The sequence below is a fragment of the Arvicola amphibius genome, chromosome 8 (assembly GCF_903992535.2).
Source record: "Arvicola amphibius chromosome 8, mArvAmp1.2, whole genome shotgun sequence".
Lineage (NCBI taxonomy): Eukaryota > Metazoa > Chordata > Mammalia > Rodentia > Cricetidae > Arvicola > Arvicola amphibius.
The window spans coordinates 79,484,331-79,498,799 of NC_052054.1; the positions used below are offsets into that span (position 1 = coordinate 79,484,331).

Genomic DNA, 14,469 nt, shown 5'->3' on the forward strand with positions numbered 1-14,469 from the left:
GAGCAGGGTATTTTATGGGATACATCTGGTCAAGAGACTAGCTGACCGGACTAAGATCTCAGACCTCCTTATCACAGCTGTCAAATTGATGAAGTATACCTTGTGAGTAAACCTGGGAACAGACAAATGGGACTGTCCCCAAGATGACCCAAGCCCCTACCAATAGAATTACTGTTACTAAGCCCCCCTCCCCATGTAACCTGTAAACCTATAAAAGCTGAATAAAGAGTTGGATCGGGGTGATCAGTTGGCGAGACCTGCTGATTCACCCACAGACGCCTGTGAAATTAATAAAATAACCTCATGCTAATTGCATCTGTTGGTTTGGGTCATCGAGTTAAGGGGGAAATCGCCACCCTTGAAAACGAGGGTCTTTTCATTTTGGAGGTCCCACCGAGATGCATTTTGAAGAAAACGAGGGTCTTTTCAATGGTATTGCGTATGTGTGATTGCGCACAGATGAAACTGAACTAAATGCAAAAATATTTGACTCCGGCTTCAGTTTTTTCAGTGTGTGCTAGGGTATGGCTCGGCTCGGGCGGAGCGCTTGCCCAGAATGAGCTAGGTGCTAGAATTGGTCCTGCAGAAGAAACAGATTTCCCACTAGCACCAGTGGCTTCTGTTTGATTTTCTCAAAACCACATTACTAGTTCCTTCTTTCTTCTCTCCTCCTGTGCTTTCCTTTTCGACGTCTCAGGTAGCTCACCTCAGCCTGGAACTTTCTGTAGCCAAGGCTTTGGTGTATATAATGGGAGGGCCCACGTATGCCATGGGAGGACAACCTTGTAGATTTCAGCGGTGAGCAGCTTACCCACAGAGCTGGCTGGTGAGCCTTTCCTTTTTCTTAACTATGCTAGCTGAGTTATGCTCTGAGCTCACTTTATTGCCTCAATAAACCTCTGGCTATAGAGACAAAAGGGCCAGAAATCTAACCAAAATGACCTATTCTCTAGTAGTTAGACCTGGTGACCTATGGTCTTATTCTACAATTAAGCCTAACTCCCAATGGCCCCTGGCGCCTCACCCAAATGGCCAGTCTTAGAGAATCACAGAACAGTGGGTTGCCCTCTTGACCTTGCTCCAGGCCGAATCCCACAGAAAGGCCTAGGGAGCCTAACTTCAGCTACAGAGGAACCACACTTTTTTCTCAAGGGGTCTCTCCCTCCCTCCCCTCTGTCCCTCAGTTTGCTCTTGTGTTTCTAGAGTCTCTATTCTTTTTTTTTTTAAGCTTGTTTTTGTTTTGTGGGGGCAGGGTTTCTCTGTGTAACAGCCCTGGTTGTCCTGGAACTCGCTATGTAGACCAGGTTGGCCTCGAACTCAGAGATCCACCTCCCTGTTCTCCCCCACTACCACCACCCCAGGTGCTGGTATTAGTGTGTGCCACCACCAGCACCCAGGTATTCTTTATAATTTATTTTTATGAGCATTGGTGTTTTGCCTACATGTATGTCTCTGTATGGGTGTTGGATCCCCTGGAACTGCAGCTGCAGACAGCTGTGAGCTGCAGTGTGGGTACTGGGAACAGAAACTGGGACCTCTGGAAGAGCAGCCAGTGCCCCTAACCACTGAACCATCTCTCCAGTCCCACCCCAAAGTGTGTGGCAGAGTCTCTCTATGCAGCCCTGGCAGGGCTGGAACTCCGGTGTAGACCACTCTGCTTTGAAATGGCAGAAATCCACTTTCCTCTGCCTCCCGAGCGCTGGAATTAAAGAACTGAGCAACCACTCCCGGCTTATCTTTTTTTTTTTTTAATTTCTTAAATCAATTCTGGCTGTGTAAATAATTTTATCTCGGTGCCTCCCTATTTCCTCAGGACACCGAGGAAGATTCTGACTTGTCTCTCAGGAAACAAATATGGAAACTAAGGCTCTGAGGTACGAGGTGCAATCACTCACTCTGTAGACAGAATGAGGAGTTAATCTACCTCTGCCCTCACTAGCTCCCAGATACCAGCAGAGTAGCCCTAGACGAGGCCGGGGAATGGTGCGTCCCCTGAGACACCATCTCTGCCAAAAAGTATTCTGTTGGAATCAACCCAAACACGGAAACAGATGATGACTGGTAGGTTGGAACACCTTTGAGCTTATTGGACAAATCTGATTTGGCCACGCCCCCAACTGTCAAGCCCAGCGCAGCAGGCGTGTCTTGGGATTCCCTCACGGGTAAAGTGCTGCACGTCCTTGGACTGAGAGGAGGTGACTCGAGCTGCAGAGGACGCAAAATGAGGGCCTTGCGGGTGAGGCCCCCACGGGCTGTGTCGGGGTGGAGGGGAACCCCACAAGCCAGACGCCTACCTTAAACACGCCAGGATCTGGAGTCTTGGAACACGTACACCCCTCGTAGTTTGGGACTCCCTCCCTGACACCCTGAGTTTCCAAGACAGTACCTCTAACCTGGTCCAGAATCCTGGGTTTAAACTTCCCTTTACCCGAGTTCCCCCTTAACATCCCTCGGAGCCCTAATACCAACTCCCGGTGTCTTGGGCAGCCTGGAAATTCTCAGGGAACTTCCAAGCCAGTCTTGACATCCCTGGGACCCGCTTGGCAGTCTGCTGACCTCCACACTGTACTCTCTCGGCATGGATTTCCTACCTTTATCCCCACCCCACCCCCTTTTTTTGGACACTGGGCATCATATAGCCCAGGCTGGCTTCTAACCTGATATGCAGCTGAATAATTCTTTGAACTCCTAATCCTTTCGCCTCCCCCTCCCAAGTGTGATAACATATGTAACACCTTAACCTCATTTTTAAAATGCTTACTGAGTATCCCAGGCTGGCCCCAAACTCCTGATCTTCCTGCTTGAATACTGGGATTACAGGCCTCCACTGATTCCTTCCCCGCTCTCACTGGTGACTGGTCTCTTGCTTCTAATTCTAAGACAGATGTAGTCCCTACACCCCTTCCGGCAGGACCACGTGAAGGCAGCTCTCCAGGTGCCACCAACCCACCCATCTCCTATCCCTCCAGGTCTCCCAGGCTTTGATTCGGCCTTTTAGCTCATCTGCCCGGAGCCACTTAGAAAATCGTGTGGCAGAGAAGCAGAAACTCTTCCAGGTAGGACAATGTCCCTGGACACACAGTGGGGTGGAGGTGCCATGCACATGGAGGTCTGTGCAGGACCCAGCACCCTGTTGTCACCCTCATCCCTCACACAGGCCAACAACGACCTCCCAGTACACCTGAAGGGCGGGGCGATGGACAACATCCTATACAGACTGACTATGACCCTGACGCTGGGGGGTGAGTGCAGGGCCCACCGGTTGCCTGGGTTGTGGACTAGCAGGATCTCAGACAGTAGTCAGTGCTTCAGGAGGGGGCGAGTCCTGAGCTGACAAGGTCTGAGGACGGGAACAATGGGTTACCTATTGCCCTGAGGAATCGGAGCTAGTGATGGGTCTGCCCAACCCACCCCAAAATAAGCTCCTGGCCTGGTTCATCTCAAAACAGGTGGGGGTGGGCATTCCCCATGAGGAATCCAATTTGGGAGGAAGCTCAGAGCTGAACTGAGCTATGACCCATGAGGGGCTGGGGGAACCTAAGGGGCTTTTACAGGTCCTGTGAGAGGACGCATGGGCGTCAGGATCTCATTTGCTATCCATGCTTTCCCTAGGCACTGCCTACTGCCTATACTGCCTGGGCTGGGCCTCCTTCCCCCACAAGAAGTAACACAAGAATCTCGGCGGACCTGCACAAACATCAATAAACATATTAGCCTCTTGAGAACCCCACTTGGCTCTGGCCTGTGTGTCTGTGTGTTCCAACCCACCTTCCCATCATCCAGGGATGTCTACCCAGTGGAAAGCAACTCACCCCAACCCTTGGCCCCTCATGCTGGATCAGTGTGGTACTTAAGACGACCTGCTCTAGATGCCCACGGGGGACCAAGGACCTGGAGTGGCGATGCTGAGTGGAACAGGGGCATTATTATCCAGCATGGTATCCCCTCCCCTTGTAGAGGCCCAAAGGGTAGGGAAGGTGCTGGTCTAGTTCCAGAACAGCCAGGGCTATACAATACGGAGACCCTGATTCAGAAAGGAAGAGAGATGGCATGATCTATGAGCCAAAGGAGGATAAAGACTGGCACCAAGACTGAAGCCCGATGGTGATATGGCTGAGTGGAAGAGCATAGAATCTACGTGTGTGTGTGTGTGTTAGAGTACTTGCCTAGCATGTGCAAAGCCCTAGGTGCCATCCTTTGCACCAATCAGGCAATCAATTAAAAGACCCAAAAGATAGAAGTTCAGAGAGCTACAAACATGGCCCCAACGGACAAAATACAGAGGGGCCCCAGGATCTCTTAACAGCTTGGAAGCTTTGGGAGCTGCAAGGGGATCATTGGGGATTCCAAGTCCCATCCTGAGCCTGCATGGGATCCAAGTGAAGCCTCAGCAAAGCCAGGCTGTCTCAACTTAGAACAGTACGAGAAAAAAAAAGATGCGGAATAGGAAATACATGGTCCAGCCCCAAAGACAGGCACCCCAACCACTCTCGGGACTAGAGAGACAGACGATACTTCCCTGTTACTGCAGAGGATCTGGGTTCAGTTCCCAGCACCCCCAGTGGCCCACAACCCTTTGTACCTATGTTCCAGGGGATGGCAGATACATGGTGCACATACGGGCATGCTCATTAAACACACACACTATATAGTAACTAAACGAATACTCAAGGCCCCATAAGATCGTTCCTCCTCCCCGGACTCTGAGCCACCTCTCAACACTCAGGAGGCAGAGCCCATGGGAAGCAGCAGGTGGAGAGTTTATTTCCTCCTGGGCCTGACAGCTGTGGAAACAGTGCAGGCATTGGCACTAGGGTGTGTGGGCCTGCCATGGCCTGGAGTTTATTTGGCTGCCTGGGAGGTGACTGAACGAGTGTGTAATAGGGTGTGTGGGGACAGGAGTGATCCTTCCAGAACTGAGACAGGGCCCTTGGGACATGGAAGCAACCGGAGTGCTAGGCTTGGCCCACAGACAGGATGAAGGTGATGAAGGGAACGGAGGGTGTGGGATGGGTGTGCTGGGGAGGGGTGACCCTTCAGCAGAGAGAGCAAACTAGCTTGTCTTCGAGCCAGGGGTAACTCAGGGTATGGCAAGCTGGGGCATGTTGGCCTCTGGCTGCTGACTGGGAAGCTGGGTACCAGACAGGGAGAAGAAAGCCCTGTGGGTAGCAGGACATGACCATAAAAATGTGGCTGCAGACAGGATCAGGATTCAGTGTGGCTCCAGACTGAGCTGTGAGGGGCAACAGCAGGTCTGTGGTCCCGGTTCAGGAATACATAGTCAGCTGCAGCCACTGGAAGGGGAAGGCACAGATAAGCAAAGCGCCCTGGAGAACCAGATACCTCACCCAGGGCCTGCTGGGCAATAGGATGGAAGGGGCTGGAATCGGAGCTAAGCACCCACCCACAAGAGAGGCAGCCTTACCTCCTGGATGTTCACTTGGATCTGCCCAGTGCCATTTTTGTCAAGAGATTTGAAAGCACCTAGAGGTGAAAGGAAGAGAGAACTTGGATGCTTTGGATGATATTATACTAAACACATGGCCAATTATTCTCTGATGTGGGAGGTGATGTATGCTGGGAATATGCTTTACTGCCATTGGTTAATAAAGAAGCTGCTTTTGGCCAATGGCTTAACTGGGTAAAGCCAGGCTGAAAGAGATAGAGAGAGAGAGAGAGAGAGAGAGAGAGAGAGAGAGAGAGAGAGAGAGAGAGAGAGAGAGAAGGCGGAGTCAGGGAGACGCCATGTAGCCCCAGACACCCCGGACCAGGACTTTACCCGGTAAGCCACAGCCATGTGGCAATAGATTAATGGAGATGGGTTAGTTTAGGATGTAAGAGATAGCCAGAAATACGCTTAAGCTATTGGCCAAACAGTATTGCAACTGCTACAAATTTCTATGTGATGATTTCGGGAGTCAAGCGGCCGGGAACAAGTGAGTGGCTTCCGCCAACAATTCTCTTTTTGTTAACTGTTGTGTTTGTTTTGTTTTCAGACAAGGTCTCACTGAGTGTCCCTTGACTGACCTCAAAGTCGTGAAGATCCGCCTGCTTCTGCCTCTAGAGTGCTGAGACTAAGCGTGTGCCACCTGACTGGCTACAGGATAATGATGTTGTTATGATGATTAGTCAACTCTCCATTCATCCTTTTTTTCCTGTGCCAAGCAAGAACTGTGCAGAGAGCTTCAAAGACACGTGTGGTGGTGCACACTGTAATCCCAGCACTCGGCTGGCTGTGCAAAAGGAAGGTCTTGAGTTCATATGACTCTTAGCTACATATGGGGGTTCAAGGTCAGCCAGGCTACGTGAGACTGTATCTTAATAATAATAATATTATTAAATCAATAAACTATCTAATTATGTGACATGTGGCATTTTTAAACGAGGCAAAGAATTAGGGTACTATAACACAATATGGTAGGTAGAGTACTTGCCTATCATGCCTAAGACACAGGTTCAGGCTCTGACCCTCAATAAATAGACAAGTAAAGTGGCATGCTGGAGCTCACCCAGGAAGACAGGGCAGAAACAGACTAGAACCCAGGCCCATCCTCCCAGTACCTCTGCCACATGCTCTCCAGTTGCAATCCAAACAGGCTCCTAAAAGGAGGTAACTTGGCAATCTGTTTCTTGGCCCTAGAATCTGGTCCCCACTCCTGCCCTGGACCTTAACTCCAAGCTTCCTGTCCACAGACAACCAAGCCAGAGTTGCTCACACTAACCAAGGCAGAGTCACTACCTTCAGGTGGCCACATAGTGTAGTGGATGCCGCTGGTGCTCCTGCTACCATAGGCCAGGGGACCAGAGGACATTTCTCCTGAAATTCTTATCTTCCTGCCTCTACAGCCCGAGCACGGGGATGACAGGTGTGAGCTGTCATTGTTAGGTTAACAGAAGCATGGCGTTAACATTAATGGATGCATCTGTGCATGGTATCATGTATTCTAGTTCCCTACCAACTATGCTATATCCTAACCCTTTTAACTAAGTAACTAATTAATTTTGGTTTGAGACAGGTCTCACAAAACCAGGATTACCTCAAATTTGCCAATTAGTCAAGGATGACCTTAAACTCCTAACCATCCTCTTGCCTCAGCTTCCCAAGTTTTGGGATCACAGTGTACCATAACACCCAACCCTACACTACACCCAACAGCACACTACACCCAACCCCCCACACTACACCCAACTACACACTATAACCAATTCCACACTGCACCCAACTCCACACTACACACAACTCCACACTACACCCAACCCCACCACTACAAAGGAGCTTTGTAATCCAAAGCTGACCCAGCACCTCCCTTGCCTAGAATCTGCCCTGGCTCCACAATGCCCACGACAGTCTGAGCACCCCTGAGCTTGGCATTTATAGCACTAAAAAGTACCCATGCCCATCATCCCCGTTTCTTCTCATTGCTCAGTTTGGTCCTCAAACAAGCACAAAGTTGAATCCTGGCTTCCGACTTCCTGGCTGAGTGGCTGAGTGCAAGGCGGGAAACTGAACCTTAGGATCCTCCACCATAACAAGGGGACAGCAGCCCCACTCCTGAGAGTCTTAGGACCCTTACATCAACTCCATATAAAAGCCCTCACTGCAGGCGTGAAGACCAGAGGTTCAGGGTCACCCTCAGCTACAGATGAAGTCTGAAATCAACTTGAGTTACATAAAAACCTGTCCAAAAAAAAAAAAAAAAAAAACCAAACAAGACATGGTTGGAACAATAGCTCAGAGGTTAAGAGCACTGGCTGCTCTTTCAGAGGACCTGGTTCAATTCCCAGCACCCATATGGCAGCTCAAAACCATCTGTAACTCCAGTTCCAGGGGATCTGACATCAGGCACAGACAGACATACTCATATAAGTAAAATAAAATTTAAAAAACAAACAAAAAACAGGTCAGAAAGAAAGAAAGCCAATGTAGGTAGTATGGTAGTATATGCAGAGGCAGGTAGCTCTCTGTAGTCTTGAGGCCAGCCTGGTCTACATAGCAAGTTGCAGGACAGCCAGGGCTATATAGCCAGACCCTGTCTCAAGAGCAAATGAGAGAGAGAGAGAGAGTGAGAGAGAGAGAGAGAGACAGAGACAGAGAGAGACAGAGACAACTCAGTTGTCCTCTGACCTCTACATGTAAACACAAACTTAATTAGTAAACAACCTTAAAACAACAGCGGGAGTCCCATCACACTGCCCCTTAGCCTGCAACACCCTTCCTTGCTCCCTCTAGCTCCCTCTTCCTCACATTTGCCTTCCTCCAGGCAGCCCTCCCTATTCCCTGGGTTGAGTCAGATGCTTGCTTGATCTAAACAGCCTCCGGAGCTTCTCCTCACAGCCCAGGTGGCTGTCACTAGCCTATCCCATCCCCGGTGACCCCGGCATCATTCATGTTAAAGTCAGGCTTAGAGGAGACCATGGCCAATGAAGGTTAGCAAATCCCCAGCCTCAGAGAGATCCAGAGAGGGCGTCACTCACGGAACATGGCATCCAGCCTGACCAGGCAGCTGATGAAGTTGTCGAAGTCCATGCTGCCACTCTCATCCGAGTAGCGCCGGATGATCATACTGTAGAGGTGCTCGTTCAGGTGGAATCCTGAAAGGGCTCGGTCTCAGGGCGAGGGCATGGTCCTGCTCCATCCCCAGGACAGTGCTGCGGCCTCGCTCACCCCACCTCTAGCCCATCAGAGCCCTGCCAGCCCACCTGCAGCTTCAAAGGCCCCCGGGAGTTCACTGCTGCTGATGGTCCCCGATCGGTCAACATCAAAGCGTTTGTATATAGCCTGTAGGAGAGAGAAGACACAGTCCAACATCATGGAGCATGCATGGGTCACAGGTGTCCCCATGGCTCAGGGATCTGGATGCTGGGAGTTCCAGAGGCTACCACACACCTGCCACTTTTTAATGTTGTTCCAGAGGTACTTGAATTCTTCAAAGCCCAGCTTGCCTGTAGTATCACTCTAGCAGGAGCTTGTTAAGAACAGCATGACAAAATACAATGGGGTGTGTGTATGAGTGTGTGTGTGTGTGTGTGGTAATGCCATAAGGAAACCTATTGTTTTGTAGGCTACCTTTTAAAAAATTAATAGAAATAAAATAAGCTTGGAGGGCTGGAGAGATGGCTCAGAAGTTAGGAGCACTGTCCTTTCCACATAACACACATACTATATTCAGGCAAAACACTCATACATGTAAAAATAAATACATCTTTACAGATTGTTAGCTGGAACTGGGCAGAAATGGCTCACAACTTTAATCCCAGCATTTGGGAGGCAGAGGCAGGTGGATATCTCTGAGTTCGAGGCCAGCCTGGTCTACAGAGTGAGTTCTAGGATGGCCAGGGCTACACAGAGAATCCTGTCTTGCAAAATCTTGCAAAAAAAAAAAAAAAAAAAAGAGGGGGGAGGGTTAGCCAGGAGGTGGTGGTGCCTGCCTTTTAATCCCAGCACTCAGGGACTTTAGAACAGCCAGGGTTGCACAAAGAAACCCTCTCTCAAATAAATAAATAAATAATAAACAAATATAAAAACTGTTTAAAAAGCAAATACCTAAATAAAAGCTTAAAATTTCAAGTCCAAATCCTATCCTGCCATCTATTCTTCAAATGAGGCTTCTGCTATCCAAGTCCCAACCAGCCCCAAACTTGATTAGCTTCCAAGATCAGATATTAGGTGAATTCTGGGCAGTTTGGCCAGAAGCAAAACCACTGCGTCTCTCTGAGCCTGTTTCCTTTCCTGTTAAGTGTCCCCTGTCTAACCAGGTATCTGTAAAGGTTGGCTCCACTGATCAAGTAAAGTCCTGCGGTGGCAGCTGATACTATTTATTGTCATGTAGGTAGGCCTGTGTCCTCAATATGAAAATATAACCCTGGCTATCCTCAGCACACTCTCAGGAAATCCCCTCTGCACTGGGCGGTGGTGGCAGCAGCGGCGCCTTTAATCCTAGCCCTCCAGAGGTAGAGGCAAAGAGGATCTCTTTGAGTTAGAGGCCAGCCTGGTCTACAAAACAAAAAAGGGGGGAGGGGGAGAAAGAAGGAAGGAAGGAAAGAAGGAATAAAGGGAGGAAGGGAGGGAGAGAGGAAGGGAGAGAGGGAGGAAGGAAGGGAGGAAGGAAGGAAGGAAGGAAGGGAGGAAGGAAGGAAAAGAAAACCCTTGCTTCAGCCAGGACACCCTCTAGACTGGTCCCAAAAGGATACATCCATCACAGCCACCATGCTTCGACAAGTGTCAATGCCAAAACCATCAGTCTTCAGATCCGGGTCTGAGGGGTGACAGGTTGAAGGTGGGAGGTCAGAGATCACAGTCATCCCAGTGCATCTAACCTCTAAAGCTTCCCCACGCCCTGACCCTGGTCACTCACGTCGGGTCACCACCTTGTTGAGGATATTCATGAGTTCCGTGGCGCTGACCTCCATATCCTGAGAGCAGAAGGTAAAGACAGTTCAAGGGAGATGGAAAGGTCTGCATCTCATAAAAGACCACGAGGACTTGTGGGCTGTCGGTCAAGGAGGGCCAGTGGCCCAGGATACTTACATCTCCAGCCAGCTGGGCAAAGAGTCTCCTAAACTGCCGGACCTCCTCGCTCTCATTGGCCTCGGTATTAGAGAAATGGCTACGTGGAGGCTGCAGAGAGAGGAGGTCTCAGAATAGATACGGAGAAGCACATCTCTCTCCTCACACCCAAATATTCCAGGGAAAACTCAGAGAGGGCTGGGCAGTTCGAGGGTCAGGTCAGGGAACCTGAACTGAGTGTAGCGTGTAGCATGACCGAGACCCAGGGCTTCAGAAAGGACATTCCGAATGGCAGGGGAACTCCCTAAGAAAGGAAGGGGAGCCTTCTCTATAGGAATGGCGATGATGACGATGCAGACAAGCCTGGGATGGGGGAGTAGCTAGTACTTAAGGTGGCTTACCGGGGGTTCGGGGTTGTACTGCGCGGCAGCCTCGCTGAGGAGAGACAAGAGGGAGTTAGAGCATGGGGGCGGAGCCTCCAACGGGCCGCAGAACGGTTAGTTCGACCCCTCAAAGTTCAGCCCCCCTCTTCCTCAAGTGGTCCCTCCCCCTCTGTATGTCCCGGTCCTCACCTGTCCCAATTTTCAGAAGAAGGCTGCCCCTCCTTTTCCTCCATCAGGCCAACCCCTCCCACGGGCCCACCCCCACGGAAGAATCCTTACCTAGCCGAGGAACACCCACCAATCGTAGATGTTAGAATCACCTTGGCCCCAATCAATATCCCTGACATCCCACCACTCAGCAGGACCCGCCCCCTTGAAGAACTCACTTCATAGGGGGTCTGCACCAGTTACCCTCGGCCCAATCTTCTTCAGGTCTCTGTCTAGAACCTTACACCATTGCTCCTCTTCCCAGTAATCTAACTTCCTAACATCCCACACCAGTTCCATCAGTCCCCACTCCTCTGAGGGATCGCTGCTGGGTGACCAACGATAATTAGGTGCCAACCACCAGCTCTAACCCCATCAAGGATTTTTTTACCCACTAAAACAGCCAGTTCCTGATCCCACACAACCCTCGTTGGACCGTTTCTTCTTAGTAGACTCTGGTCTTTCCTGGACCCACCCTCCGAACAACAGCAGGCCACACCCATGTCAAGTCTTGTGCCATGCTGTGCCCTCAGATTCACTGGCTCCGCCCCCAGTGATGGATCCAGTCCTACGTAGTCTTCCCCAAACCCACTGACAGTTCCCTCAGAAACTGCCTCCAACTCGTTGACCCACAGAAGCAGATTTACACCCACGTCAAGCCCGTCCCTAAGAAGCGACACCAGACTCTTTAGGGTTCCCCTAGGGTCGGTTTTCTGGTGTAAGCCAGCCCGGTCCTAGACTCCACTTGAGCCCCTTCAGTTCTTGGGCCACCCCGGCCCTCCAGGTAGCCTTACCTGATGGCGCTAATGACTCCGCCCAGGATGCGCATGGCAGTTCCACCGCCTCCACCACCTCCTCCCATGCCCATGCCCATGCCGCCGCCACCACCGCCGCCGCCGCCCGCAGCTCCGCTGATGAGGCCTCCGAGCACATTCCCCAGGCCGCCGCCCAGACCCCCGCCTCCCCCGCCGCCACCGCCGCCCTTCAAGAACGAATTAACCAGGAACATGACTGCAACAGAGTCCTGTAGAGAAAAAGGGGTGAGTCAGGTAGTCGCCTTCCCGAAAGGAAAAAGCAAGAAAAGAAAGCATTTATTTCCGGCAGCTAGACTGGGGACGACACCGAGTCCTCGGGATGGGGGCGGAGCCTCAGACTAGGGTCTGGACTGGTGACAGCGGGTGGTCCTAAAATGGGTTCAATGGGTCCGGTTAGGTCAGACCCCCAGGGTCTAGAAGGTACCCGGGCCGAGGCTCGACGGCATGCGCGGGCATCATGAGGAGTAGGGGTACAATCCCCTAGGGCGTGGTGGCGCACAATCGTGAATACAGAATTTGGAAGCTGAGGCTGGAGGATCAGTTCAAGGCCAGCCTCAACTACAGCGCCAGCCTGGACTACGTGGACCCCTGTCTCGGGGCAGCTGGAAAGCAGGCGGGGTCTGGTGGGGATGCTCCACATAAGGACCCCAATTTGTGTAAGGTGTACCGGACGTGACTCAGATCGAGGCCCCCCAGAATCGAGCTTAGGGTGGGGATGACGGGAGGGTAGGAGGTGCAGCCTGGACCCTCAGGACTGAGTTCAGGAAGTCCCTAAAGAGGCTTAGGACAGTTAGGTACTCCCACTGAGGGATTACAATGGCGCTACTGGATCTGTGGGCTCCGGCCTAAAATTATGGCTGTGTGCCCTGAGGATCCTGGATAACGGAGTTCCTCCCACTGCAATGGGGATCAGGCTCTCGGATCGTGGTTCTAGACGCCCCAAATAATTTATGGGGTGCCCCTCAGATCTTTGGGCTTATATTTTTGATCGTGAGACCCGGGATGGCCAGGAGTACTCCGGAAGGGGTGACTAGAGTGTGACAGGCCCGGTTGTTCGGACCCCAAAGGTTGCGACTTTAGGGTTTCGCCAGGTCTGAAGACTGCCGAACCCGGGTCTGCGGGGTGCAGGGGTGCTGGGCCGGCGCGCCCGCTCTCACTTACGGTTCCGGCGGTCCCGGGTCGCTCCCTCCGGCTCTGGGGCCTCCCGCTGTGTCCGGCTCGGGAGGGCGGGGCCGGTGACTCAGGCGGCTCCTCTGGGCTGGGGCCCGCGCACCACCCCGGCGCCGTCCGCGCGGCCCTAGAGCCGCCAGTGCAGCTGCAGCTGCGCCTGCGCGGGAGGGCCCCGCCCCACGTAGTGGGTTCCGGGTGTGTGCCTCTGCCTAGCTAATCCGCCCCCATACACACACTGCCAGAAATTCAACGCCCTCCAGATTTAACAGCTCTGAATACTAACAAACCATTCTAACACCGAGGGACTGGAACGTCCAGGGAACTAGAATTTTGATCCAGGTCGCCCACCAGGTCACCCACCGTTGCAGTATATAGCCTGCTCCAAAAGGGACTTCAGTTTTTACTGTCTTTCATTCATTCTTTCATTCATTCTGCACTTGGAGACAGGTTTGTTATTCATCCCAAGCTGAACTTGAACTCACCCTAATGCCCTAGTTGACCTCGAACTCGAAGTAATCCTCCTGCCTCTGCTTCCCAGATGCCAGGATTACAGGTATTTGCTACCATAAACACCCTGTTGGGGATTTTTAGTTGACCATCAGTTTGTTTTTTCCAGCTTAGGTTCCTTTGTGGCTTCTAGGCAGTCTAGCTGTCTGAGCCTGGACCACTCCCGGGGGACTGTAAACCTCAGCTAGAGTCTGCTTATCCCTAAAACAGTGACCTGATGTCCGTGAGCCATGATTTCCTGACCTGTAAAATGGGAGCCATCCAGGGATGATGACACATACCTGAACACCAGCACTTGGGAGGTGGGGGCAGGAAGACAGTCTCAGTACATAACAAATTTGTGGCCAGCTTGGCCTACATGAGACCCTGTCTCCAAAGGGGAGGAAGTTAGCTGGGCCATGGTGGGGCACGCTTTTAATCCCAGCACTTGGGAGGCAGAGGTAGGTGGATCTCTGAGTTCGAGGTCAGCCTGGTCTACAAAGTGAGTTCCAGAACAGCCAAGGCTACACAGAGAAACTGTCTCAAAAAGGGGGAGAAGGGGTTAGGCATAGGTTCCCCCGGGTAGGCCCCTATCAAAATTAAGTGATTAAATACACAGTAAATGCCAGCTCTTATGTTAGTCCCTATGCCACCTTATTGTTCTCTCAGCTTGCAGCCCATGCGGATCTCTTAATTAGTTTATTCTTGCTCATCCTTACGTAATAGAGAATGCTAACTACCAGTTCCTAAGCACTTTGCACACATTGGCTTGTGTGTTCTCATGGCAGCCCTGTGGGATAGATGCTGTTCATTATCCCCATTCCACGTATAAGTAAACTGAGGTTAAACTGGACAGTCAGTCTACCTTACCCGTTCCTTTCACTGCCACCGTTACTCAGAC

The 14,469-nt window shown here is 51.4% G+C and overlaps 2 protein-coding genes across 2 annotated transcripts; one reads left to right on the forward strand and one right to left on the reverse strand.

Moving 5' to 3' along the window:
* The first annotated feature begins 1,788 nt into the window (after positions 1 to 1,788).
* Positions 1,789 to 3,728, forward strand: LOC119821387 (cytochrome c oxidase subunit 7A1, mitochondrial). Its single transcript, XM_038340380.1, has 4 exons — positions 1,789 to 2,236; positions 2,970 to 3,056; positions 3,158 to 3,242; positions 3,613 to 3,728. The coding sequence occupies exons 1-4, from the start codon at positions 2,222 to 2,224 to the stop codon at positions 3,666 to 3,668; spliced, it is 243 nt and encodes an 80-aa protein (XP_038196308.1). The 5' UTR covers positions 1,789 to 2,221; the 3' UTR covers positions 3,669 to 3,728.
* A 1,008-nt stretch (positions 3,729 to 4,736) lies between these two features.
* Capns1 (calpain small subunit 1) lies at positions 4,737 to 13,157 on the reverse strand. Its single transcript, XM_038340379.1, has 11 exons — positions 13,074 to 13,157; positions 11,892 to 12,121; positions 10,909 to 10,942; positions 10,529 to 10,618; positions 10,356 to 10,413; positions 10,192 to 10,256; positions 8,888 to 8,956; positions 8,701 to 8,779; positions 8,476 to 8,592; positions 5,426 to 5,484; positions 4,737 to 5,294 (listed from the first exon to the last, which is right to left on the reverse strand). The coding sequence occupies exons 2-11, from the start codon at positions 12,104 to 12,106 to the stop codon at positions 5,268 to 5,270; spliced, it is 813 nt and encodes a 270-aa protein (XP_038196307.1). The 5' UTR covers positions 12,107 to 12,121; positions 13,074 to 13,157; the 3' UTR covers positions 4,737 to 5,267.
* Between the last annotated feature and the right edge of the window lie 1,312 nt (positions 13,158 to 14,469).